The 25,411-nt window shown below is 34.0% G+C and overlaps 2 protein-coding genes across 2 annotated transcripts in view; one reads left to right on the top strand and one right to left on the bottom strand.

Moving 5' to 3' along the window:
- GPR137C (G protein-coupled receptor 137C) overlaps positions 1 to 16,313 on the top strand; it is a 56,623-nt gene extending 40,310 nt beyond the window's left edge. Inside the window, exons 4-7 of the mRNA XM_065941570.1 lie at positions 13,116 to 13,265; positions 14,492 to 14,617; positions 14,784 to 14,902; positions 15,819 to 16,313. Coding sequence (XP_065797642.1) covers positions 13,116 to 13,265; positions 14,492 to 14,617; positions 14,784 to 14,902; positions 15,819 to 15,996 — 573 coding nt within the window. The 3' untranslated portion in view covers positions 15,997 to 16,313. The remainder of the gene's footprint in view (positions 1 to 13,115; positions 13,266 to 14,491; positions 14,618 to 14,783; positions 14,903 to 15,818) is intronic.
- Positions 16,314 to 20,156: 3,843 nt separating this feature from the next.
- ERO1A (endoplasmic reticulum oxidoreductase 1 alpha) overlaps positions 20,157 to 25,411 on the bottom strand; it is a 50,719-nt gene continuing 45,464 nt past the window's right edge. Inside the window, exons 13-15 of the mRNA XM_065940070.1 lie at positions 24,685 to 24,771; positions 24,468 to 24,601; positions 20,157 to 23,242 (exon numbers count right to left, since the gene is read on the bottom strand). Of these exons, the coding sequence (XP_065796142.1) occupies positions 23,182 to 23,242; positions 24,468 to 24,601; positions 24,685 to 24,771 (282 nt within the window). The 3' untranslated portion in view covers positions 20,157 to 23,181. The remainder of the gene's footprint in view (positions 23,243 to 24,467; positions 24,602 to 24,684; positions 24,772 to 25,411) is intronic.

Here is a 25,411-nt window from a genome sequence, read left to right as displayed (position 1 = left end):
AATTGCTCTTTGCTTTGCCTTTCTTTGTTTTCTGTGGTATATTTGAATTTATTTACTTTTAATCAGAATTATAATATAACTTTTAACATTAAAATACATACAATAAAATTATTTTTATTCTAATATTAATTTCCATTTTAGGAAAAATAAGCATATTTATAAGAATATAGGAGACATGTTATTTTTAATGGATAAAATAGTGGCACAAAAAAGGTTTCAAATTAATTAATTAAATTAAAAGCTCAACTTTTGTACTCATCTTATCTTTGAGTGATCCTTCATACAGATAATCCCAACTTGCCATTATAGGAGCCAAAATAATGGCAGGTTGGGATTGTCTATATGAAAGACCACTCAAAGTTAGGGTGAGTACAAAAGTTGAGCTTTTAGCCTTACATCTCTGATCAAGGACATGTACAATTTTATATCTGGATAAGAGTGTAAAACAAATCATTGTCTGACTCAAGGTTAGCTTGTCTCCCTGCCTAGTTAGCTGTTTACAAATAATGCATTTTCTCTCTCTCCTGAATGTCTAACAGTTTTAATTACTATGCAAACCTTTCTGTCCCATGTTCACTCAACTCTTGATCCATATTAATTACTATATTGGGATGGAAGGCATCATCAGCATCTTGCAGAGGCGCAGTAACATTCAACTAAAGTATATTTTTGATCATTCATGGAGACCAGCTGATCCCATAAGACTCAAGAAGTAGTTTATGATTACTTAGACCACATTAAAGTAATAGACTAAAATACCATTAATGCCTGTCATCCACCACCCTGAAATGTGACTTCACCAGAATTTGTTGAGGATGATGATTAAAAAAAAAAAAAAAAGAGGCTGCATCATCCTCTATAATAGATATGATTGCTACCTTCCCAGTATTCTGATTTCTCTCTTGAGTCACTGGAATTTTTTTCATTCATCTTAAGCTGTGGTGCTTCTTTAATTTACTGCCTTCATTATTCCAGTTCTTATACTGCAAGTCTTATTTCCTATTCTGTTGCTGAACCAGTCCACCACACACTTGCCCCATTTGAAAAATCCCTGCTTACAACCCTGGGTTTATATCTTTTATCTCTTCCTAAGCTCAAGTACCTTTCCTTTATACTTCTAAATTCTTCTACTAGACCTGCCAGCATTTTCAGAAGTTTTTTATTTTTCCATGGATATAAAGTCCATCAACTTAAAGCCATCTTATCTGTAACAGTGGAGTCATTGGAGCCAGAGATCTAATTTCATTGTGTTTTAGCATCATGAAACTATTTTTAAAACTGTTTAGGCCTTATAATTATCAAAATACATTTTAAATTTACTAATTGAGATTACTTTGTTTTCTTATTTTTGATGCTTAGTTTGGCATTCTAATTTCAAAATGGAAATAGCATTTGTGAGATGGATTCAGAAACATGTGCAGGGTTCTACTTCTGCTATTGGCCAAGTAGCTTCTATTGGACTCAACCTTCTGCAGAAAGCAAAGATAAATCCTGGAAAAAATATAAAAAGTACTGACAACACTGGAGAGCAGCCTCTTAGAAGAAGGAACTGACACAGCCTGAGTTTCCTGTTTTTTACAGCTTCTAGCCTGAGGAAAAGTCCCATCCATGGGGCAGTCAAAAGTTGAAGAGAAACCTGCTATCTTACTTGCTTGAAGAATCACAAGCAAAATCACAGGGCAAAATTCAAGAAACTATTCCAAATGGAAAGTCAGTGGAAAATCTCAGGAAGAAGACAGCCAAGTAGAGGAAGGTCCAAATGCTGATTTTAAACTGCCAAATTTTTATCTGATACTTGAACTAGACATGTTCAGGACATACTCTAAGCAGCAGCACAGTAAAGGTTAAAGAAATTGAACTGAGATTTCAGCTGCTATTCATGCATGGGAGATAGTTTGAGATTTGAGTCTAGCCAGCTTAATCTTTTGCTAAAAATAAAAAAATTTTTAAGGGAAAAGAAAAATCAATACATTTTAGAAAACTATAACAGCATCCAAACTCTAAAACATGGCTCTCACAATGTCCAGAACAGAATCCAAGGTCACTAGATATATGAAGAAACAGGAAAACTATAACTTATACTCAAGAGCAAAAAGAAAAACTCAGAAAGCAATCATTGGTGGCAGTCTCAGATGTTAACCCAGGTGTTGAATTTATCAATGATTTTATAATATGCTCAAGGATATGAAGGAAATATATATTAATACTTGAATGAATTAATAAGAAATCTTAAGAGAAATAGAAACTATTTTTTAAAACTACCAGAAAGTTTAGAATTAAAAAATACAGTATTTAAAATTAAATAGTCACTACTTGGGCTTAGCAGCAGATTGGAGATGAAAGAAGAGTCAGTGAACTTAAATCAATCAGAAATTATCCAATCTGAAGACCAGAGGATGCTGGGGGACAGGGAGGGGAGATGACAATGAAATGAACAGAGTCTCAGGGTCAAATTATGTATAATTGGAATTCCCAAAGGAAAAGAGGAAGAAAATGAGATTGGGAAAAAAATGTGTGAAGACATATGACCTAAATTTTCCAATTTTGATGACAGACATAAATTTGCAATTTCATGAAGCTCAGCAATCCCAATCAGGATAAATATAAAGAAAATCTCACCTAGGTTCATTGTACCAAGGTGCTTGAAGTGAGAATGAAAGTGTTATTTGCTCAGTTGTGTTCAACTCTTTGTGACCCCATGGACTGTTGTAGCCTGCCAGGATCCTCTGTCCATGGGATTTCCCAGGCAAGAATACTGGAGTGGGTTACCATTTCCTCCTCCAGGGAATCTTCCTGACCCAGGAATCGAATCCACGTCTCCTATGTCTCCTGCATTGCAGGTGAATTCTTTACCCACTGAGCCATCGGGGAAGTGCTTAAACCTAAAAAACCTTAAAAAAGTGCTTAAAACCTAAAAAAAGAAAATTTTGTGAATGGAGAAGAATGACACATACATAAGGGAACATTGATTCAAAGGATCAGTCACTTCTCATCAGATGTAATACAGCCTGAAGACATGGAAACGATATCTTTGAAATGCTGAAAGAAAAATGTTGTCAACTCTGAAATCTGTTATCTTGCAAAAATATTGTTAAAGAATTATGAAGAAGTAAAAACATCTTCAGATAAAAGAAAAAGAAAACAAAGAAGATGCACTACTAACAGACCTACACTACAAGAAATGCTAAGAGAATTTTACAGACTGAAGAGGAATAAAATTGGCTTGAATTTTAGCTCTTCAGGAAGGAATGAAGAACACAAGAAATAAAAAATGTGTGGGTAAATATAATTTCTTAATTTCTTTAAAATAAATATGACTGTGCAAAGCAGACATTATAATGTGAGGCTTAGGTGTGTAGATACAATACATAATTCTCTGTATAGTATATAGAACAACTATAGCACTGTAGCATAAAGGACAGGGCCTATATGGTCACAGTTATTATATTTTACATCAAGTGGAATAATATTAACAATTATTTAGACTATGAAAAGTTAAGGATATATTTTATAATCCCTAGAGCAGTGATTCTCAAACGTTTTGGTGTCAAGATCCCGTTACAATACTAAGAATTACTGAGGACCCCAAAGAGATTTTGTTTATATAACTTATATCTACCTATATATACATCTTAGAAAAAATGAGAAATTAAAAATATTCATTTATTAATTCTTTAAAATACCAATAATAAATCTATTCTATGTTAACATGAATAAAATGTTTTTATGCTAGATAATTATATTTTCCAAAACAAAAGTAAGTTAGTGAAAAGATTGACATTGTTATACATTTTGAAATCTCTTTAATGTCTGACTTAATAGAAGACATCTGGATTTTCATATCTGCTTCTGCATTCAATCTGTTGTGATATGTTGTTTAGGTTGAAGTATATGAAGAAAATCCATCCTCACATATATATATAGTTGGAAAATGGAGGAGAATTTAAATAGCCTTTTCAGATAATTGTGGATATTCTTCTTTAATACCACACCAAAACTCTGAAGTGGAGGTTTCTTAAAGGTTAGTTGCCATATAGAATCTAAAGCCATATTAGTGAACTTTCTGTACTTTCCATTGGTCTGTCTTACACTTTGAATGAGTTATAACATCATGCATTGATCATAGGAAAAGAGTGGTCACAGATCTTCAAAATGTTGATACATTTCATTAGACAATATCCAGAATCACTTTTGTTAATACTACCACTGGCCGCATCAAAGAAAGTATTTAAGTTTGGGAAACTGCGAGTCTTACAGTGGATACAGGTACTTACAAGTCTTCAAAAATTCTAATTTTCACTTGAAAGTTCATATTTCATCATTGGCAATAAATATTATTAGATGTTTTCTTTGACATGACAGGCTCATTTCATTTATTTTTGAAAAAAGAAGTATGCTTATTAACCAAGTCTAAATGACCGTTGTTTGTCTGCCATAGCTGTCTGTTAAGTAGAAAATGGGGTTTCATGAAAAAAGTGACTCACAAGTTCAGCTCACAAGTCAAACAGCCACATAAGTGCTTCTCCTCAAGATAACTACTGTGCTTCAGTATACAGCAGAATTACTTCAGTGCATATCCTATCTCATCACACAGAATATTAGATAGATAGGTACTGGGGGGTCAATACTTAATAAATATTTTCACTGTTTCATCAGGGATATTCTTAAATGAACTTTCTTTTTTAACTGGGAGTGCATAGTAGTAAAGAACATAATACTGTTTGGTACCACTGCATTGATTTGTGCTCCAGCCCACAGTTTTACCATCGACTATTTCTGTACCATTAGTGAGACTATCAGCGCAATTGGCCCAGGATAAATAGTCAGAAGAATTTTCAACACTTTGAATATTTCAGTACTACTTCTCAGGCATTGACATGAGTATCTTGTATGATTAATTGGTGCTGACACCAAATGAATACAAACAAAATTAGTCCTGCTATATCAGATTTATTTATTTTTAAGGCAAAAATAGTAACACAAGTCTATTGATAAGGCATTAAATCACTATGTTTTTAGTTAAATCTTTGAATCAGTAAATTTCTATATTGGAAAATGGTAATGCATGTTTCATCCAGGAGGCATTCAACAATGTTAACTTTTCAAGGCTTTACTAGTCTCTCAGCTATTGTGATTGGTTTGCCAACCAATGCAGTATAACAACTTAGCCTATAAAATGCCTGAATGGTTTTTTAATTTCTAGTTTGGAAAGTTATAAAAACAATTTGTGGCATTTAAATGCTCACCACACCTACATTTACAATTACAATTGTTTTGCTTTAATCTCTGAATGATTGATCTCAAAATGATGCTGCAGCTTAACTTGGACATAATGTTCTGTCACAAAAGACAATGAGGTAAATTATTAACATTTATAAAACTTATTGAAAGGTAGTTTCATTGCATTTCATTTGATAAAACAGGAAATCAGTGTCACCCAGTTACTTTATATAGATTTCTTTCTTCACTGAGTCAGAGAATTCTAACACTTTCAACTTTCTCAGTATCTTAGAAGTAAACAGAAAAGCTGTGTGTAGAGAAAAATATTTGTTATTCTAATAAATATACATAACATAAAATTTATGATTTTAACCATTTTTAAATGTACAGTTCAGGGACATAAAGTACATTTACATTGTTGTGTAACCATCACCACTGTCCATCTCCAGATCATCTTCATCATCCCATACTGAAACTTTGTACCAATAAAAAGATAAGTCCCCATTCCTAAGCCAATAATCCATTCTTAAATATGTAAAGAATTATAATTTTTCATTTTAGACTAAAATGTGATTAATTTCTAAAATGAGTTTAATATTAAATTTAATATTTTAAGTTTTTATTTAAATGCTTAAATATTATGAAACAAACATATTAATTCTACCTAGTCTTATTGTGCTGCCATGTAGATACAAGGAAAAATTTAGGATTTCATTTCATTTTTTTTTCTTTTGGCTACACCCTGTGGCTTGCTGGATCTTACTCCCCAACCTGAGTTTGAACCCAGGTCACAACAGTGAAGACATCAAGTCCTAACCACTGGATTACCAGGAAAGTCCCCCTTTCTCGTCTTTCCTTCTAGGATTTCAGAATAACTACTTGTTTGGGGATTGCCCTGATGGTCTGGTGGCTAAAACTCCATGCTTCCACTGCAGGGGGTATGGGTTTGATCCCTGGTTGGGAACTAGGAACCCACAGGCCATGTTATGGGCATTGCCAAAAAAGAAAATAAACCTAACTGTTTGATAATAATGAGGTTTTAGCAGGTATATCAGGTATAACTAAAGAAAATTAACAAGAACCCAATAAAGATACAGAGAACAAGCTGAGTTAATCTCTGAAAATGGATGTATTTATACCCTAAATCTATTATATCAGGAACCTATTAATAGAAAACACAAGAACACACATGGATACAGAGTGTTGACACCATCACATATCATAAAGCCTCTGGAAAACTCTGCTGTATATACAAAAGAGAATGAAAATATAATAGGCAAATAACATCTTAGTACTCTTGTTTTTAAGCATCTTGATTTTGATTTTTAAGATCCCGGGGCCACACTTTAAGGACTGCTGCCCTAGAGCAACCACTTAAGGCAAAAAGAAAACAACAAGGAATAGAAAAGTATAGTTAAAAGTTCAATAGATAAATTAAAATGGAGTTCTAAAAGATATTCAATTAACCAAAAGATGCAGGAAATAATGGATAGGGGAACAACAAATAAATATGTAAATAGTAAAATGTAAGACCTAAATTTAAACATATCACTAATTATAGTAAATGTTAATGGACTGAACACTCCTGCTAAAAGGTAGAGACTGTCAAAATGAATTTCAAAAAAAAAAACCCATCTATACTGTGACTTCCAGAAGGCACTTTAAATATAAAGATAGATATAAGTTGAACAAGGAAACTAATATACTATTCATTCAGTAAGTGTAAGAAGGCACTTTAATATTAAGCAAAAGAGTTGTCAAGACAAAGAGTATTACCAGGTACAAAAGTTAAGCAAAGAATATTACCAAATATAAAGAGGTACAGTTCATCAAACACAAAAATAATAGATGTGTATATGAAGCCAAATAGTAGGAATAAAGAGGAGGAACTTACCAGGTAGTAAGAAATAAAGGGATAAAAATCCCCACAATCATAGTTGGAGCTTTTAGCATCCTAGGCTCAGTCCCAATTCATGAGCCTCAGGAGATGTAGGTTCAATCCCTGGGTTAGGAAGATCCCCTGGAAGAGGGCATGGCAACCCACTGCAATATTCATGCCAGGATAACCCCATGGATAGAGGAGCCTGGCAGGCTGCAGTCCACAGGGTCACACAGAGCTGGACACGACTGAAGTGACTGAGCACACACATGTAATCTCTTACACTTAGAGATACAGAATCTAGCAACACTGGTTTAACATTTGAAAATCAGTCAATCAATGTAATTCACTACATTGAGAGAACAAAAGAGAAAAGATAAATAATCATTTGAATAGATGAAGCAAAAACATGTGACAAAATTCAGCACCCTTCATGATTTAAAAATAATCGCAATGAAACTTTAAGCCAATAGGGAATAGAAGGAATGTTCCTCAACCTGATAAAAGACATCTCTAAAAAACCTGCAATCTGTGTCACACTGAGAGTATTGAATGTTTTGCCCTTAAGGTTGGGAACAAAGCAAGGAAGTCCATTGTCACCATTTCTATTCAGTAGTCCAATAAAACAAAAATAGAAGGTATAAAATTAGAAATTAAGAAGTAAAACTGTATTTTACGTCTATGACTCCTTTGCTGCCCTGCATGTAAGATCTTCAGTACCATCTTTCTAAATTCCATATATATGCATGCATTAATATGCAGTATTTGACTTTCTCTTTCTGACTTAATTCACTCTGTATAATAGGACAACCCAGAGGGATAGGGTGGGGAGGGAGGCGGGAAGGGGATTCAGGATGGGGGGACACATGTATACCTGTGGTGATTCATGTTGATGTATGGCAAAAACCATCACAATATTGTAAACTAATTATACTCCAATTAACATAAGTTAACATTTTTTAAAAAACCACCTAGCCCATCAAAAAAAAAAAAAGGAAAACTAATTGCAGATAACATGGTTGCTTAAGTAGAGCATCCTGAGGAATCATGAATATAGCAAGTTCTCAGGATACAAAGTCAAAATGCAAAATTACATGATTTTCATATATACTAGGTATAATCAGTTTGAAAATTAAATTCAAAAAGCAATTCTATAGCATAAAAAAACCAAAATACTTAGGAATCTATTTTGCAAAAAACAAGCAGTACCTCTATACTGAAAACTATTACATATTGCTGAAGGAAATTAAAGATCTAAATCATTGAAGACCATTATTTATGGATTAGAAGATACAGTATTTTTAAGATGACAATTCTCCCCACAAAAGATCTATCAATAAAATGCAATCCCAATTATAATTGCACCTTGCGGCTTTAAAAAATAGAAATTGACAAATTTATTCTAAAATTTATATGGATATACAAAGGACCTAAAATACTTTTAAAAAGTAGTGCTTTCCAATAGAATTTTCTGTGATGATAAAAATATTATGTATCTGTACTAGCCAATATGTGACTATGGAACACCTGAAAGAGGACTAGTGTTACAAAGGAACTGATCTTTTAATTTAACATGTTTAAATGTGATTATGTAAATACATGTGGCTAACGGTTATTGTAGTGAACAATGCAGAAGGTAATTCTGAAAAAGAAGAGTTAGAACACATGACTTTGAAACTTAGTGTAAAACCATAGTAATTAAGACATAGACAAACATAATAGAGAGCCTGGAAACAATCCACACTTAAATAATCTTGATTTTTGACAAAGGTGCTAAAACAATTCAAAGGGAAAGCTAGTGGTGCTGGAACAACTGGATATCCACATGAAATAAAATGAACTTCTAGCTGCATCTCATATACACACAAAAATTCAAAACGGGTCACAAATTTAAATATAGTTCAAAAAAGTCTAAAGCTTTTAAAACTAAACATAAGAGATTATCTTTACAGTTTGGGTACAGGCAAAGATCTCTTCAGTTCAGTCACTCAGTCATGTATGATCCCCTGCAATCCCATGGACTGCAGTATGCTGGGCTTCCCTGTCCATCACCAACTCCCAGAGCTTGCTCAATGTCCATTGAGTCAGTGATACCATCCAACCATCTCATCCTCTATTGTCCTCTTCTCCTTCTGCCTTCAATCTTTCCCAGTATCAGGGTCGTTTCCAATGAGTCAGTTTTCGTATCAGGTGGCCAAAGTATTGGAGTTTCAGCTCAGCATCAGTCCTGCCAATGAATATTCAGGACTAATTTCCTTTTGAACATCTCTTAAGCAGATCATTGAAAGTAATCACAAAAGAATAACAATAAATTAGACTTAATTAAAATTAATTTTTCCCATCAAAAAGCAAGACTAAGAAAATGCTAAGGCAAACCACAGATTTTAGGGAAATATTTGCAATGCATACATCTGACAAGGAATCATTTCCAGTATATGCACGAACTGTCTACAACTCAATAATTTTGAAAAAGACAGCCCAATTTAAAAATGGTCAAAGATATGAACAGACTTTTCACAAAGAAGATGTACAAATGGCCAATAAACACAATATCGTTAGTCATCTGAGGAAATGCAAATTAAAACCAAAATATCTACAGCATGGTTAAAATTAAAGAGATTGACAACTCCAAATGTTATCTAGGAATTGGAACAACTGGAACTCTCATATTTTGTTGGAAATATAAAATTGTACATCCACTTTGGGGAAAGATCTGACAGTTTCTTATACCGCTGAACTTAAACCTATCACATGACCCAGCAACTCCATTCTGAGGTATTTACCCAAGAAAAGCAAAAGAATATGTCCACAAAAAGATTTGAGTAAGAACATTCACAGAAACAGTCCATCAACAGAAAAGGTGGATAAACAAATTCTCATATAAACTCATTCATGTAATTATACAGTGGAATTAGTGGGGTTAACTGTCCTGGTTTGCCAGGGACTCAAAGAATTTCTGGAATATGGGACTTTCAGTGCTAAAACTAGGAAAGTTTTTTAACTAGGAAACTTTTGAGCAAACCAGGAGTTGGTCACGTTCATTGTCCACCTCAGCAGTGCGAAGACCTAACTACTGGTACATTCAACAGCATGGATGAATCTCAAAACATTATGTTGAGTGAGTGATACCTACACAAGAGTTCATATTCTATAATTTCATTTATGTGAAGTTCTAGAGTAAGCAGAACTAAGTTGTGGTAAAAACAAAAGCAGGGGAATATTTGTGTCTGAGGGGTTGACTGGTGGGGAACGGATGTCAGAGAACATTCAAGAGTGATGGTAATGTTCTTTATTTGTATACACCAGTTGTCAAAATCTAATGAATGGTAAGTTGAGGTTTCTGCATATCTGTGTCCTAAAAGTACCTATAAACAAATACTGAACTCTACTTAATGGTAAGCATACTGGAGTGAGGTCTAACTCTTCTTTACTTATCAAGTGTGGGAATTTTTAAAACAATGGTTTGTAGATGTCTGAAGTAGAGGAAGGGAGAATCATTCTTTGAGGATAGCTCCTGAGTGGAATTGTTTGTCATGACTATTCAATTTAGAAAAATTTTCTCTAACTTTCCAATAGCACTTTCCATGTGGCTGAATCCTTATCTTTTGTTTTATGGTCCTATATTTTGTGGGAAGAATCTTGTTTTCTAAATTGGTGGACTTCTTTCTCTATTATATGTATGTAATTTGGCTGCAATTTTGCTTTGTTAATTGCTCTGATACTATTCTTTGCTCACACTTCTTTGCAGTTGTTTTTTTTTTTTTTTTGCAGTTTTTTATAATATTTACAAGTGTAAGTAGAGAAACTCCATATTATAAGATGTTATTACTTTTAGCAGTCATAGTATTTCTTAAAGCAGTAACTATAAATTTACTTGTGGTTATATTAAAGGATTGGAGAAGGCAATGGCACCCCCACTCCAGTGCTCTTGCCTGGAAAATCCCATGGACGGAAGAGCCTAGTAGACTGCAGTCCATGGGGTCGCACAGAGTCGGACACGACTGAACGACTTCACTTTCACTTTTCTCTTTCATGCATTGGAGAAAGAAATGGCAACCCACTCCAGTGTTCTTGCCTGGAGAATCCCAGGGACGGGGGAGCCTGGTGGGCTGCCGTCTATGGGGTCGCACAGAGTCAGACACAACTGAAGCGACTTAGCAGCAGCAGCAGCATATTAAAGGATGATAATGCTTACAGCATTCTAACTTTTCTTGTTACTTAACTTTTCTGTAATAATATAGTACTTTTAAAATGGAAACTGGATTGCTTTTAGATTAGCTTTTTATTAGCAACATTTTTTTGGATTCATAATATATATGCACAATAAAAATGCACATTGTGGAAAAGCTTAGTCTTGATTAAAAAATTTAATCTTGCTAGGATTTTATTTTCACACATACTTTTTGCTGTAATAGTGAGTTAGCTCAGAGAAGATACACTATTGCTCTCCCAAAATCTTTCAAGATATATTTCATCTTTAAGTTTGCTTTCTTCTCATTCACCTCTAAAAATGTGTTGTTCTTATGAGCATGTCAGTTATAATAATATTTCTCAATCCTACCAAACCCATTGAAACCGTCTCATAAATTTTAATAACCTATTTCTATGCTGAAATTAATAGATTGTTTAACGTACATACACACATAACTTCAAAAATTCAGTGCAACTGCCCTAATTGTAATATAATGAGAAAATAAAAGGAAAGTAATTAATAAATATTTGAATGTGTAGATTTGAGGGTATGCTATAGTGGTCAGATGCTTGTATCTACACATAGAAATTGTGAATGAGACTATGAATGCAGACTGTTACAGGTGTGTTGCTTTTGCACTATATACCACAAGCAGTACTGCTGTCACTTTCACACCTTTCTGAAATATTTGACTGTTCTTGATAAAGGTCTGAACAAAAAACAAAGGACAAATTTCCCTCAATTTACATGCTATGTGTGTTTCTGGATATGTTGGCATCTATTTAAGACTAGACAAGCATAAACTTTATATTTAAAACAGATTTGGGTTCTGGCTGAGATCATTATGCATAAGTTTTTCATCTTCATAAATGTCCAAGAGGACATGGGGAAGTTATAAAGGTCAGAGAATTCTCTTATGTGGAGAACTCTCCTGTAAATTGTCAATCATCCAGCAGCCCTGGCCCTTGTGTGGTGAATGCCATCATTTCCGCTTAATCATTGTGACACTAAAATACAAACTTCCAAAACACCGTATTAGGTGTTTTTCACAATATATGTTTGGCAATTGTGTCACTTTTCAGAATAATGTATTTAAGATAAATAGGATTACAAAGAAAAGCAGCTGTATTCAAATATTTCAGGTTAAGAATCTCTGCAAAAGAGGATACCACACCCTTCTTCAATATATACTTTCCAGTTGACAACCACTGTTATAACCAGTATTATAACCATTGTTATATTAAGCTTTCTTTCTATATTTCAGGAAATGGTGAAAGCTTTAGTATTAAAATATTTTGGATTTGAAAGTGCATTTGGGTGCTTGCATCATTTTGTCATCAACATAACAATATCAACAGAGGATTAACATTAACTCTAATAGAACAAAGCAAATAGTGCAGGAATTGTGTTTCTATTCTAATTTTACTTCTTATTGGAAATTAAGTGTATCAAATGAACTAATGTTTCTATTTCCCATTCTTTTCTCATTGTGCCTAAACTACCTCTTTGATTAACATCGATCATTTGCCAACTTGTTTATTCATATATTACTTAAGGAAGTAAGGTAACCTTGGCTGAACAAAATCTTCCTCCAGCTGCTGTAGGCAAGTTGACAAAGAACTTACATGTATTAACATGGTAGTTGAAACACAAGTGGTTCTAAAAATAGGAATTGTAAAGCATGATAATCAAGAATTGATTTCAACTAGCACTCACTCAGCGTTTTCTAGGAGTGCATTGCAAGAGGTGACTATATTGTATGTGGACAATATTTATCATGACAAATGTGTAGGCTATTGTGATGATGACTTTTATTTCTTTTAGGGTATGTCTCTATGCCAGACTGTTGTCGTAGGCTCTGTGGTCATTCTTCTGTACTCTTCAAGAGCATGTTATAATTTGGTGGTGATCACCATATCTCAGGATACATTAGAAAGTCCATTTAATTATGGCTGGGATAATCTTTCGGATAAGGTAAGAATCTAGCATGTATTGCGAATCTAAGTGAATGATAATGAAGTTAGCCTGACTAGGAGAATGTTTTTAAGTGTTTGACTTACAAACACTTTTATGGAATCTCTAGCCACTATCAGTAATCATACTTCAAAGTTCTATGTTTAAAAATTCTCATTCATATGTGGCAGTTGAAATCATTCTTCAGAGAGAACTTCTCCCAAAGTAGTATTTTCTTTTCTTTTTGTGAATAATATTAACAGTGCATTAAATCTATTGGTTATAAATGTATTTTACTAATCTGTAAAGGATATTGTTTAAGTATCTCTAGATAAGCTGATATTCTGTCATTAGCTAGTAAATATGGTTATGTCTTTAATTTGCTAGGATGAAATTAATTCTCTCTTACCCAAGAACCACATATAACCTAAATATTTGGCTCAGTTTTAGATGTATGACTTTTATGAAAATCTGACATTGTCAGTCTTGAAAATGGGAGTGCTTTCATAGTTTCTTGGGTATCTAGGTGTATTCTGTAATGACTCCTGGTACCCTTGCTATGCATATTTGACCTCCCAGCGTTCTCCATCCTTCTATTAGAAATAGTCTGACCTAGCTGCATGTCATATCTTTATTTATATTAATTTAACTTTGCACTGAATTTGAGCATTCTGGAACACTATTTTATCAGAATTTTAATTATATTTCGAAGAAGGAATTTTCACATTTGGTTCCGCGTGGCAGATTCCCTTCACTCCTTTCCCATTTCTCTTTCCCCACATCTATTTGAATAGAAACAAATTCAACATGGAATTTAAGCCCAAAAGCATGTTTTTAAAAGAGCTGAGCGACTTGCATGTTACATTTCTCTACAGGTGTAACTCAGGGTAAGTGCGATTATTTTGCCTTTGGAGGAGCTGGAACCTGTAGTCTCTTCAATAACCCTCCTCAGACTATGGGACCTAAACCACCCACACCACTACCCATGTATTAAAAATATTTTCATAAATTGATGTGTTGACAAAGTTAATACCTCTTTATTCTACTTAACATCAAGGCATTTTATGATCTTTAAAGAATAAATATTATTACATGAGAAGCCATAAAATATGGAAAATTAATTTAGAGTTCTATGTGCTTGTAAGTTGATCTTTTAACTTACCGTACCTGAAGCAAGTTGTTTGTGGAGGGTGATTCCTTACATGTAAGACTGATTTTAAAACTCTTCGACCATATTCTATTCACAGGCTCACGTAAAAGATGTAAGTGGAGAAGAGTATATTGTATTTGGAATGGTCCTCTTTCTGTGGGAACATGTGCCAGCATGGTCAGTGGTACTGTTTTTCCGGGCACAGAGATTAAACCAGAATTTGGTATGATATCATAACATTACCTAATGCCTGTTCTTATTTTTAAAAATAATAGAACATTTATATTGATTTTCTATTTTTGGCAAAAACTAAAAAGGATTATAGATCTCAACCTCCTTTCTTAGTTGAAAAGTAAATCTTCATATTCTATCTACTACATTGTTCACAGGCACCTGCTGGCATGATAAATAGTCACAGTTATAGTTCCAGAGCATACTTCTTCGACAATCCGAGACGATATGATAGTGATGATGACTTGCCAAGACTGGGAAGTTCAAGAGAAGGAAGGTAGTTGCACTGAATTAGTACCAGCATAGATTTTTTTTAAAAATCTAACCCAAATATGAAAAGGGTGATTTGCTGATGCGTATCAATATATAAGATCATTTAACATTGGCGCGTAGAACAGTAGATGTTAAACCCACGATGAGACCTGTACTGTAAAGAATTATCATCTGCTCCTAAGTCCATATGTTACCTTTATTTGAGAAATGCCTTTGGGGGTAAAATGGCACCCTTTCATTTCAGGATCCCTCGTTAGTTCAAAGCTGATGGGGGTTGGTGAGCAGAGAAGAAATACTATTATAGTGATTATATATGTTTCCATATCTACTGTGCTGTTCAAAATTCACAGAGAAACCCTAAATAAAACTCCTGGGAAGCTTAGCTACTATAAGAAATCTTCAGTGCCCTCCTTGTTCCAAAATCATTACAAGTCCATACCATTTTAGCTTTGTATCAGTGCAAAGAGAAAGCCTTAATGCACATTACATAATGCTTTGAGTTTGATATAGCATTTTCCCTAATCCTCACTTCATCTGGACAAGTTACTTAACCTCAATTTTTTGTCTGTTTTTCATCTGTAAAATAAGGATAATAATAGAACCTATCTGATAGGATTGTTGTGAAGATTGAGTGCATGTGTGCGTAAACATACATATGTATGTCCTAGAATAAAGCCCAGTACATAATAAGCACTATATTACTATTATTATTATCATCTGATAATCAAGTTCTACTAATTTTGAATGGCCTTTATTCATTCTTTTCTAATATGTGATATAGAATCAAGGATATTAGATAGAAGTTATTGAATTTTGTAGAAAGCCATTATTTGGCAAAGAACATAATGCATTAAGAACTAGAAGTGCCAACATGAGTTATTATGTCCTGATCGCAGTCCTTTTTTGCCCTTTTTTTGCAGTTTATCAAACTCACAAGGTTTGGGCTGGTATGGCACCATGACGGGCTGTGGCAGCAGCAGTTACACAGTCTCTCCCCACCTGCATGGACCTCTGACAGACACTGCTCCTTTGCTGTTCACTTGTAGTAACTTAGATATGAACAGTCACCATAGCTTATACGTGACACCACAGAACTGATGGCATTACCAAGTTGTGATTCTTCAGTCATTTTTCATGAATGTGTATGTTCAATGTGTTTAAATTCCATCTGCATAAACATTCCATTATCCGTTACAACTGAAAACAAAGCCTGGAAATGTGGCTGAATCCAGTGGAGGACACAGCTGTTACTTTTGACCTCGTCCTGGTAAAATGAAGTACAATGGAAAATCTGGAGCCAGAGAAAAGAAGGATTAGATCTTAAGGGACTTGATGGCCTCCAAACATCCTGACTTTGGAATATCAAACGCATATTTGCACTTTTATCTTTGTTCTGAAAGAGTACACTGCAGTCCCCAAAGTCGTACCCAGTGTTCACACTGGGATGTTATGTTGTACGTCCAATCAGGAGGCAGTTTCCTCATGAAAATCAAAGCCTGTATATCCAGCAGTGTACTCCATGTGGAATTCTTACCCAATAAAGTTTATAGTGTCAACAGTGCACAGAATGAAGGCATAAAAATGTATCATTCTTTTGAAAGATCTATTGAGAATATGTAATCATTGAAGATAGTTCTTTTAAGCATGATTGTACAGTACTAACTGAAATTATTCAAACAATCATTATAAAGAAATGATACTAGTAATCCTTTACAGTGAGGACCAGCAGTGTTCTTTGGAAAGCCACAGTCATTTCTTCAAGAGCAAAGTATACCAATCAAAATTACGTGACTACTTTGAGTAGAATTGGACAAGTGATTATCCTGTATGGTTAAGATAATGCAGTAGTTTAAGCATGATTCTTCAAGAAAACAACAGCAATTTTTGTGTAGGGAGATATTGATAGAAATTTCTTAGGACTAAAGTTTACAGATGCATTTAAGAATTATTCAGAAAATATACAATTCTAAGTTAAAACATGAATACATTTTCAAAGGCATTCAATTAGCTGAAATAAAATATAGCAAATCATACCTATTATTCCTATGAATCAGGATTATCCTCAGGTAAATTAAATCATGATATGTTATTGCAGTGAACTCAAGTGCAATACTTTGTAATACATATAATTCTTCCTTTAGTTTTCATTTTAATATCTTGCATATGAGCAAAACCAAATTAAATTTAATTCAAATTAATTCCAGCACTAGACTAAATGAACAACTCATGTGAAGGTACTAACTAGGTAAGTATAAAAGCCAGTGGTTAACAATATTGGAGTACTTTCAGAATTACATTAAAACTATCTTGAACATCCTATCTTAGATCTAAAATATATATATATATATATATATATATATATATATATATATATATATATATGGTAGGCTAAAGTGATAGAGAATTTTAAAATGCACTTTCTACCAATGTCTATATGGAAAAAAGTAGATGCTAAATACCTCAAGAGCCCAAGGTAAAAGGCAACATTGGGAAGCTGTCACAACATGCTTAAAGATGACTATATATGGCTATTTGCTAATCTGTTTCTTCAGAACGGGAACTAATACAACTATCTTTTTCTGTCTTTACTTTGATTAAAAAGTTATATTCTTTTTCTTCTCTTACATAAAACATCTTTCAACTTGTTGATTGATTCAGTAACTTCACAGAAGTATAACAGTACGTGAAACCCCAAGAAAAAAATGAAATTTTTAATGCTTTTGATCTCTTGGGAAGCTGGTACACAGCCAAAGAAATTTCATCTTTTTATCATACAAAATAATTCTGAATTCAGTCCAAAGCATAAACTTATACATGTCACTTTGGATTTATAGTAAATTCTCTCAATGCAACCAAATTATTTAAAAATTTATAGTATAGAATTTATAGGTCATAACAGGACAACATACCATGCACTTACCTGAGTGTATTTTTACTACAAGTTCAGTTACTGGGTTTCTTTTCAGAATGCCAACTATTTATTTTCTTAATAATGTTAGGTATTTATCTAGAGCTAACTAAGAAGATGTGTTGCCTTTGTTAATCCTTGGGGTTCAAAGTGATACATGTTTTCTAGGAAAGTTTCCCCAGACTTCCTTACATAATGCTCCTATTTGACCAGATAAGTGAGGATTACTTTTTAAGAATACTTCTGATAAAATAACCTGGTTTTTTCAGTTGCATTAGTTGATTCTTCCAAATCTGAGATTTGTAAATTTCTTATCCTTGACCAGGGAACCTGAATTCTTGCATTTGTCTCCTTATAGACATCTCCCACAACAAATCACCAAAGACAAAGAAAGATAAGCTTCTGGCCCAGTTTTTGCTTAAAAATTCCAAAGCACTAGGAGCACTTTAAGTCTGGTCTTGAAAGAAGGAGTTGTTTATCAAATCAAAGGGCTATCGATCCCCTGTTCATCCTGCACTGAAGCACATGATGACAATTTCAAACCTTCTTTTTGGTTCACTAACTAGAAAAGAGAATTTCATTGCTTAAGTGTATAATTCTACAGTGATTAGCAGTACTTGTTTTTATTGTTTCATTTGGATGGTCATTAATTTTGAAACTCTTGCCACTCACTATAGCTGGTAGTAGTTTTATGAAAGATGTAATTTATAGCTAAAGTGGCTTTTTTAAGCATAGCTGCCTTTTTTATTGTTTAACAGTGTTTCTCAGCTATAAAATCAGTGTCAAACTGGTTATAAAAGTATAGCTGTGGCCAATGAATGTATTTATTTGTTTCACTAAATTGTAACAAAACACTACTGTTAAAAATAAAAGTGTTTGTGCTTTTATTTGGAGGTCTGGTTTTCTTAATCTCTTTTAACAGATTACACCCATTGAGTTTCTGTCATGTAAGTATAAGAAGCCAACCACAGGAAAGAGAAAAATACCTAGAGTTACAAATGACAGCTTACTTTTAGTGAGCTTGTAATTACAGATATTCCTTGGCTTGTCCTAAGTGAAAATGCATCTACTACAGCTGGCCTAGAACATCACAGCCTAGACTAGCCTTCCTTCAGTTCAGTTCAGTTCAATCGCTCAGTCCTGTCCGACTCTGCAACCCCATGAATCGCAGCACACCAGGCCTCCCTGTCCATCACCAACTCCCGGAGTTTACTCAAACTCATGTCCATCGAGTCAGTGATGCCATCCAACCAACATGCTCAAAACACTTATATTAAACTACAGTTGGGCAAAACCATCTAACACAAAACCTGTTTTGTAATAGAGTGTTGAATATCATGTATAATTTATTGAATACTGTACTGAAAGTGAAAAACAAAACAGTTGTAATTGGTACGGAATGGTTGTGTATGGGTTGTTTACCCTTGTGACTGCGTGGCTGAGGGGGTGCTGTGGTGCTGCCACTGCCCCAAATCATGAGAGAGGTCCCTACTGCATATCACTAGCCGGTGGGGGGGCGGGGTGGAGGGAACAAAATTCAAAAGTGGAAGTACAGTTTCTATTGAATGTGTATCACTTTTGCACTGTTGTCAAGTTGAAAAATCTAAAGTCGAACTACTGTATAAGTGGATAATTGTATGTACAACATTAGCTGTACACTAATTAGTGTTATACACTAATTCGATATGAAATGCCATACTTTAAAATACCAATGTTATTAGATAGTATGTGCATACGTGGTAAGTCACTTCAGTTACGTCTGACTCTGCGACCCTATGGACTATACGGCCTGCCAGTCTCCTCTGTCCATGGGATTCTCCAGGCAAGAATACTGGAGTAGGTTGCTGCGCCTTCCTCTAGAGGATCTTCCTGAACCAGGGATCGAACCTGCGTCTCTTACATCTACCTGCATAGGCAGGTGGGTTCTTTACCACTAGCGCCACCTGGGAAGCACCATCTGGGAAGCCCATATTAGATAGTACATGTTTATTCAAACATTAAGCTAAGAAAAATCCTTGTGTGAAATAACTTACAACACCTCTCTCCTTCCCCTTAGATTCTTAAACAGGTAGAAATTTATCTAGCTCATAATCCTGGGCAGCTTTTCTTTGATTATTCAAGAAATTCTTCAGGAATGTTTTCCCCTGAAAAAAGAGTTCTTACCATTTTTTCCATAATAGGCCCCTTTCATAACTTGCCAAAACCACACCAGATTTCTAAGATCGTTTCAGAAGCTTTTATTGATCACCTAAAGTCCAGAAATCCTTGGATGCCTACTGACTTACTGTGAAGAATATTTGGAGTGAAGGTATGATCACTAGCGATAATAAAGTTGTCATTTTAAAAGCAATTTATTCAACAAACATTTATTAAGTGTTCATATGCCAAAAACTATGCTGTGGAGATGCAAACATGGATAAAGTTCCTTTTCCTGCCCTTAAGGAGCTCACATTCTAGTAAAGGAGACTTTAAAAAACAAAAACAATACAGTACAACAAGTGACAGTAGAGGTAGGCTGTAATTACAGTGGTGTGACAAAAGAACTTAGATGATCCTCCTTGGATGGATCAGGGGCGAATTCACAGAAGTGATCGCTATGCTGGACCTGCAAGGATACATAGAAGTTTCCCAGGTGGGGAAGGATGGCTAGGGCACTTGATAGAGAAGAGCAGGCACCGAGGTGTGGAGGCCTGACGATGCTGCATCTGAAGAACTGTAAGTCAGCTTTAGCAGGACATGAGGTTGGCGGAAACAGAAAGACCCCTATCAGAGCACTTTGTTCACCAAGGAAAGAGGTCTGGTTTCCTCCCAAAGGGTCATGAGTTCACTGTGTGTTAAGCAGGGAGTAACAGTGTGAGAGTGCTTCTAGAGAGCCCACTTTGGTAACATTGTGAAGCAAGAGAGAGGAGACAGGTCAGGTACAAGGAGAAAGGTTTGTACTTTAGGGAAGAGCAACGAAAATGGAAAGACAGTGATATATCAGAGATATGGAAATAAAATCCATAGAGATTAGACACTGGCTGGACAGGGGAGTGGAAGGGTTAGCCTAGAGAATTTAGATGATGATGGTTCTAAAATTAACCAAAGGAAGGAGCATAAGCATAAGAGTAGGTTTGGGGCAGAGTAACTTTTTAAGATACACACAGGTGTCTGTGGGAAACCAAGGGAAGATGCGTAGAAGGCAGATGGTCTGAGATATTAGGCTAAAGATACGGATTTAGAGATCACTGAATTAGAAGGACTCAAGAGTGAGAAGTGGCAGTGTTGAAGACAGCAGGAATAAAAGCCTGAGGAATAATTTAAACACTACATGAAAAGAGGCACTCAGAAGTGAGGGAAATACAAGAAACCTGGTGGAAAAGAGATTTTTAAGGAAGGGGCTCTCAACAGTGTCAAATGCAGAAAAAAAGTCAAGAAACAGCTTGTGAATCAAACCATAGATTTAGAATTGGGATTTTAGACTTCAAAAGACAAGATTGTTAACTACTAAGAAAAAAAGCCAAATTTCAGTTAAAGGAGCAAGTGGAGGGGGACAAAGTGAAGACAGGAATATTCTTTCAAAAGTTTGGCTTTACAAAAAGAGAGAGTAGGGGCATGAGATGAAAGAGAGTTACACAGGCAAAATAACCACTGAAACCCATCTACCAAATTTTCAGAGTACCACAAATGTCCTTACACTTCTATATTTGGTGCTCACTTCATAGTCTTTTTTGAGTCTCTAAGAATACTGAGTCCATAGTAGGTTAATATCTTTCTTTTCCTGCCCTATTCAAATTAGGGGGGGAAACATATATTATTAAACTTAGTTCTGTGATAATTAATTTAAATATATTGAATACATTTTCATACATTCACTCAACAAATATTTATTGGACACCTACTATGTGCTTGACACTGTATCAGGCTGTAGGGACATAAAGAAGAAAAAGCATACAGTAGTGTTAAGTAGCATTTCTAAGCCATTATATAAATAAACCCTGCTTTATTAATAATGTTACATCTCAACCTGATAGACCTGCTGAGACATACAGAAAGGGCCCATGATTTTGAGGTATACATTTCCCTTTTTCCTACAATTACCATGTGCTATAAATTCCTAAACCCCTTCAAATATTTTTTATCATTGAAGATCTTCCCTTCAAGACTTCTAAAAATTACAGTTTAGTTATGGGGAGAAGAAAGAAATGAATATCACATACAAAACCCCCAAATTTTATGCCTATGACTATACAGCATTAAAAGGGTAACAAAATTCAAAAAAGAATTTTAGATTGGAACTCAAAATGATTCCTTATTCTAAGGCTTATAGTAGTATATAGTTCCAGACATTTTTCCTGAAAAAAAAATCATTGAAACATTATTCATATTATACATGGTTCAAAGGACATGATGCCTATAACTGACTCTTCAAATGATTGAGAAAAAAATAGTATATGCATGTATATATACAGAGAAAGCATGAGAGAGAAAGCAAGTATGAACAATTAAGGTATCTGGTAAAAGAGTTCTTTGTATTGATACTATCCTGGAAACATTTCTATAAATTTGAAATTATATAAAAATAAAAAGTTTCCCCAAATTTTTATTCAGAATCAGGGAAAGTACTATGAGAATAAATATATAAATCTATTCAACTTTTCACACTGTTTAGAAATCCCTTACACCCTTGAATTATCACTGTATCTTTCTACACACCAAAATAAGCCAATCAAAATAGCAAAATAATTTTAAAAGTGATTTGTTTCATACCAATGTATTGGAGGGTTGCCAAATAAAACACAGGACTCCCAGGTAAATCCCAGGTAAAGGAAGAATAATTTTTTGGTATGAGTTTGTCCCACATTACATGCAACATACTTATATTAAAAAACTGTTGTTTATCTGAAATTCAAATTTAACGAGGCATTCTGTATTTTCATTACTAAATCTGCTCACCCTAAATGTTGAACATTTAGGCTCTTAGTAATTTAGGCTGTTAATAATGGGTCATAACATTCTCCTATAAGCACTTTTCACACTGGCCACAGTTTAATTTATATTATGTCTTCTTACACAAAATTCTAGTTTGAGAGACTTAAAACATCATTTACTTAGATTTACCTTATTTGAATTTGATAATCCTGATGATTTTACTTAATATTAAACATTAAAGGTGTACCACATTATCAAAGTTTTACTTTTACTCACAATAATATTACACATAGATTTAACATAATTTAAAAAACTGTTATTTAAAACAACATAATTCCCTTTTACAAAAGCAGCTTTATATAAAATGTTTGACTTAAGACTCTCATTGCTATTTATGCCTTTGAATGAAATTCCATTCTTTGGCCTCCACTGTCCAGAAACAGGCACTTTTCAACTTGCTTTCTTTAATGAATATTTTGTAACAAGTTCCTGAAGTTTTCTAATTCTTTCACACTTGTTGAAATTCTGTAAACAAAATAAATTTCACTCAGAAACTATTTTAGATAACTCTTCTCTACAAGTTATTCACTTTGCATTTTCAGAACACAGAAAAAAATGTTAATTTATTTCAGCAAACATAAACGTGCACAAAACATTTACTCTGTTCTGATGCACTTTTGTTCTTAATTTGACATATTAAAACTAAAATAACATTCCCCAGAAATTAGTTATTTTTAATTAGTCACAACTAAGTATTAAAGTTTCAAAGTACAAAATTATAAAGTACATAAGTATTGTATTTTTAAGTATTCATAAGTATATTCATATGCTTAGTATTTAAAATATATAGGTATACTTTATACCTATATACAAAGTATAGGTATATACTTTATAAAGTACATAAGCATTAAAATATGTATTTTAAATATGCATAAGTATATGAACACTTAAACTAATCAATTTACCATATTTATTAAATAAATATACAAAGAATCAAAGCCTTTGGACTATAAAGAGTGAGAACAGTAAACGTGTGACCAAATTGTTTTCACTAACTTTTATAAAAAGTTTGTTATTTTAAGTATACTTTAGCTGTGTTCTCCACCATGAAAAAAATAGTAAAATACTCAAATGTAACTGTCAAGCATCTGTGTACTAAAGAATAATTTTGAAGGTCAATTATTAAATCATGATTTTTTAAGTGAAGAAATATAGTCCTTAGAAAATGTTAGTTTATTTTTTTTTCTATAAATCTCTGCATTCTTTAGATATGATAGGCCAGGAGGAAATGCATCTGTACTTAAATTTTATAATGTAAGTTCATAATTTTAAGTTTATTTTCTAATCATTTTCATGAAAATTATTTTTAAAAGCATGATTAGCCTTTTTACACAATGGCAAATTCACAAATTTTATATGTACACCTACATTACACAACATGATTTTTTTCTAGGATCTTCAAAAAAACATTTGGGTAGCACTATAGATTAGAAAAAATTTACAAATTCACTAAGATGAATACTGAAGCACTCAGTGAATTAATAATGATTACAAGAATCAAGAGGTGACAATAAAGAATATCATCTAATGATTGCACATATCTACAAAGTTAAAGTATTTCATAAGATCACAGAATTTTGTAGTGAGATAATTTCACTAAACAGGATATTTCCTACCCAGTTTTATCTGAGAGTATATGTGTTGCATTAGACTTACTTGGCTAGCAAAAAAAATTTTGGTGCAAACTAACCTTCCAAATGCATTAAATAATGATACAATTTCTTGTCTCGTTAGATGGAATTCATAACTGGGTCCACTTTCTGGCATATTTGCAATCAGTTTCTCAGAAAACAAGATCTTCAGAGCAGTGCCCAAACCCTGAGTCTATAACAGAAATAAGAAAAAAAGAAATATCAGAAAGTTCCTTGTGCAAAGAAAGAAAACAGAATTGAGCTTGATATGCTTACCTGAAGCTTTCCCCACAGTCGACATTTCAAACAACCAACACAATCCATGATTCTTGAAATATTTCTAAAATGCAGCCGAAAGTCCTCCTAAGAATAATTTAAAATTTTATTAAGATGTAGTATATGGTCAAATGCTAAGTATCTCTGAGTGCCTTCTATGTGCCTCACTGTGTGCAAGGCACTGGAGAGCACCAAAGATGGGAAGAAAACGGAAACCAGTGCACACGGAACACCTCCTACACATACAATCTTTACATATGCAATTATATCTCCCCTTCACCACAAAAGCAAAAGTGAAAGTCGCTCAGTCGTGTCCGACTCTGCAACCCCACCAACTATACAGTGCATGGGATTCTCCAGAATACTGCAATGGATAGCCTTTGCCTTCTCCAGGGGATCCTTCCAACCCAGGGATCTAACCCAGGTCTCCCACGTTGCAGGCAGATTCTTTACCAGCTAAGTCACCAGGGAAGCCCAAGGTATGATTACAATCTACACCTAATGAATTAAAAACATAAGGTCCAGAGAAGCTAGGTGACTTGCTCAAATTCCCATATCTAATAAACAGCAAATCCAAACCCTGGGACTGCCTGCCTCCCAAACTAGACTGTCTGTAAATGTACACAAAGTAACTGAGTTGAGATGTTGTACTGTATGTGATTATTAACCATATGTCAATATCAGGGGAGGGGCAGAGGTTGTATGACATCATTTACCAAAAATGAAA

Source organism: Muntiacus reevesi, chromosome 7 (assembly GCF_963930625.1).
Source record: "Muntiacus reevesi chromosome 7, mMunRee1.1, whole genome shotgun sequence".
NCBI lineage: Eukaryota > Metazoa > Chordata > Mammalia > Artiodactyla > Cervidae > Muntiacus > Muntiacus reevesi.
This window is presented reverse-complemented; position numbering and strand designations above follow the sequence as displayed.